Consider the following 1177-nt stretch of genomic DNA (forward strand, 5'->3'; position numbering starts at 1 on the left):
TCCATCCATCCATCCATCCATCCATCCATCCATCCATCCATCCATATTCATGTATCCACCCACCCATCCATATCCATCCATCCATCCACCCATCCATCCATTCACCCATCCATTCATCCAGCCAGCCAGCCATTCACCCATCCATCCATCTATCCATCTGTCCATTCATCCATCCATCAATATTCATCCATCCATCCACCCATCCATTCATCCATCCATATCCATCCATCCATCTATCCATCCATCCATTCATATCCATCCATCCATCCATCCATCCACCCATCCATCCATCCATCCATATACATCTGCCCATCCATCCATCCACCCATCCATCCATCTATCCATGTCCCTCCATGTTCATCCATCCACCCACCCATCCATCCATCTTTCCTTCTTCCCTCTATTGTCTGTACCTGTGTGACTATATAATGCATAACGACGTGTACCCACCACCCAACCTGAGTACTCGGATATAATAAAGACTTACCTGTGCTTCTCTGTGACTCCTTGCCTCTGCCTTTCCCAACCCGAGGTAATCACTAATATGAATTTTATGCTTATCATTCCCTTTTTCAAAACATTTTTTCTTGCATACTTATGTATATCTAAATAATCTATAATTTAGTTTTAGTCACCTTTGAGCTTTAGATCAGAGTAATTTGCTCTGTGTCATTTGGGATTTGCTTTTCATCACCCAAAATTAATTTTTTATGATAGCTGTATTCATACATTATCTGTAGTAAATTCAGTAATTCATCCATCCATCCATCCATCCATCCATCCAATAATGTGTGTTAGCTGCCCCATCTGTGCTTGGGGTGGCCTCGTCCTTCCTGGGGATTAAGGGAAGGGGGCTCACATGGAATCAGAGAGAGAAATGTTCCTGTAATTTTTCTGGCCCATTCTCCCTAACCATTTTTCTTTGGGGGAAACTGAGGCTCAGATTGAATACGGGCCTGTTGACAGGTCACACAGGGACTCAGGGATAGCAATCCTTTGGGGATCCAGAGATCATCTCCATCTGCTGGTCACAGTGGACTGAGAGTTCCCTTCAGAACCTCGAAGTGCCTCCTTGACTCCCTCTCTTTCTCTGCAGCGGCCGTTGGGAGAAGGAGGAGGAGAAGCTGTGGGCAGCAGTGAAGCGGGTGCTCAAGTGTGATGTCCACCTGGGCAACCC

General features: G+C 45.7%; 1 protein-coding gene across 1 annotated transcript in view; it reads left to right on the forward strand.

The window, feature by feature from the left end:
- Window positions 1-1177, forward strand: part of LOC105500454 (zinc finger protein 92-like) — a 39612-nt gene that overhangs the window by 1927 nt on the left and 36508 nt on the right. Inside the window, exon 3 of the mRNA XM_011925956.1 lies at window positions 1097-1177. Coding sequence (XP_011781346.1) covers window positions 1097-1177 — 81 coding nt within the window. The remainder of the gene's footprint in view (window positions 1-1096) is intronic.

Source organism: Colobus angolensis, unplaced genomic scaffold, assembly GCF_000951035.1.
Source record: "Colobus angolensis palliatus isolate OR3802 unplaced genomic scaffold, Cang.pa_1.0 Scaffold668, whole genome shotgun sequence".
Taxonomy (NCBI): domain Eukaryota; kingdom Metazoa; phylum Chordata; class Mammalia; order Primates; family Cercopithecidae; genus Colobus; species Colobus angolensis.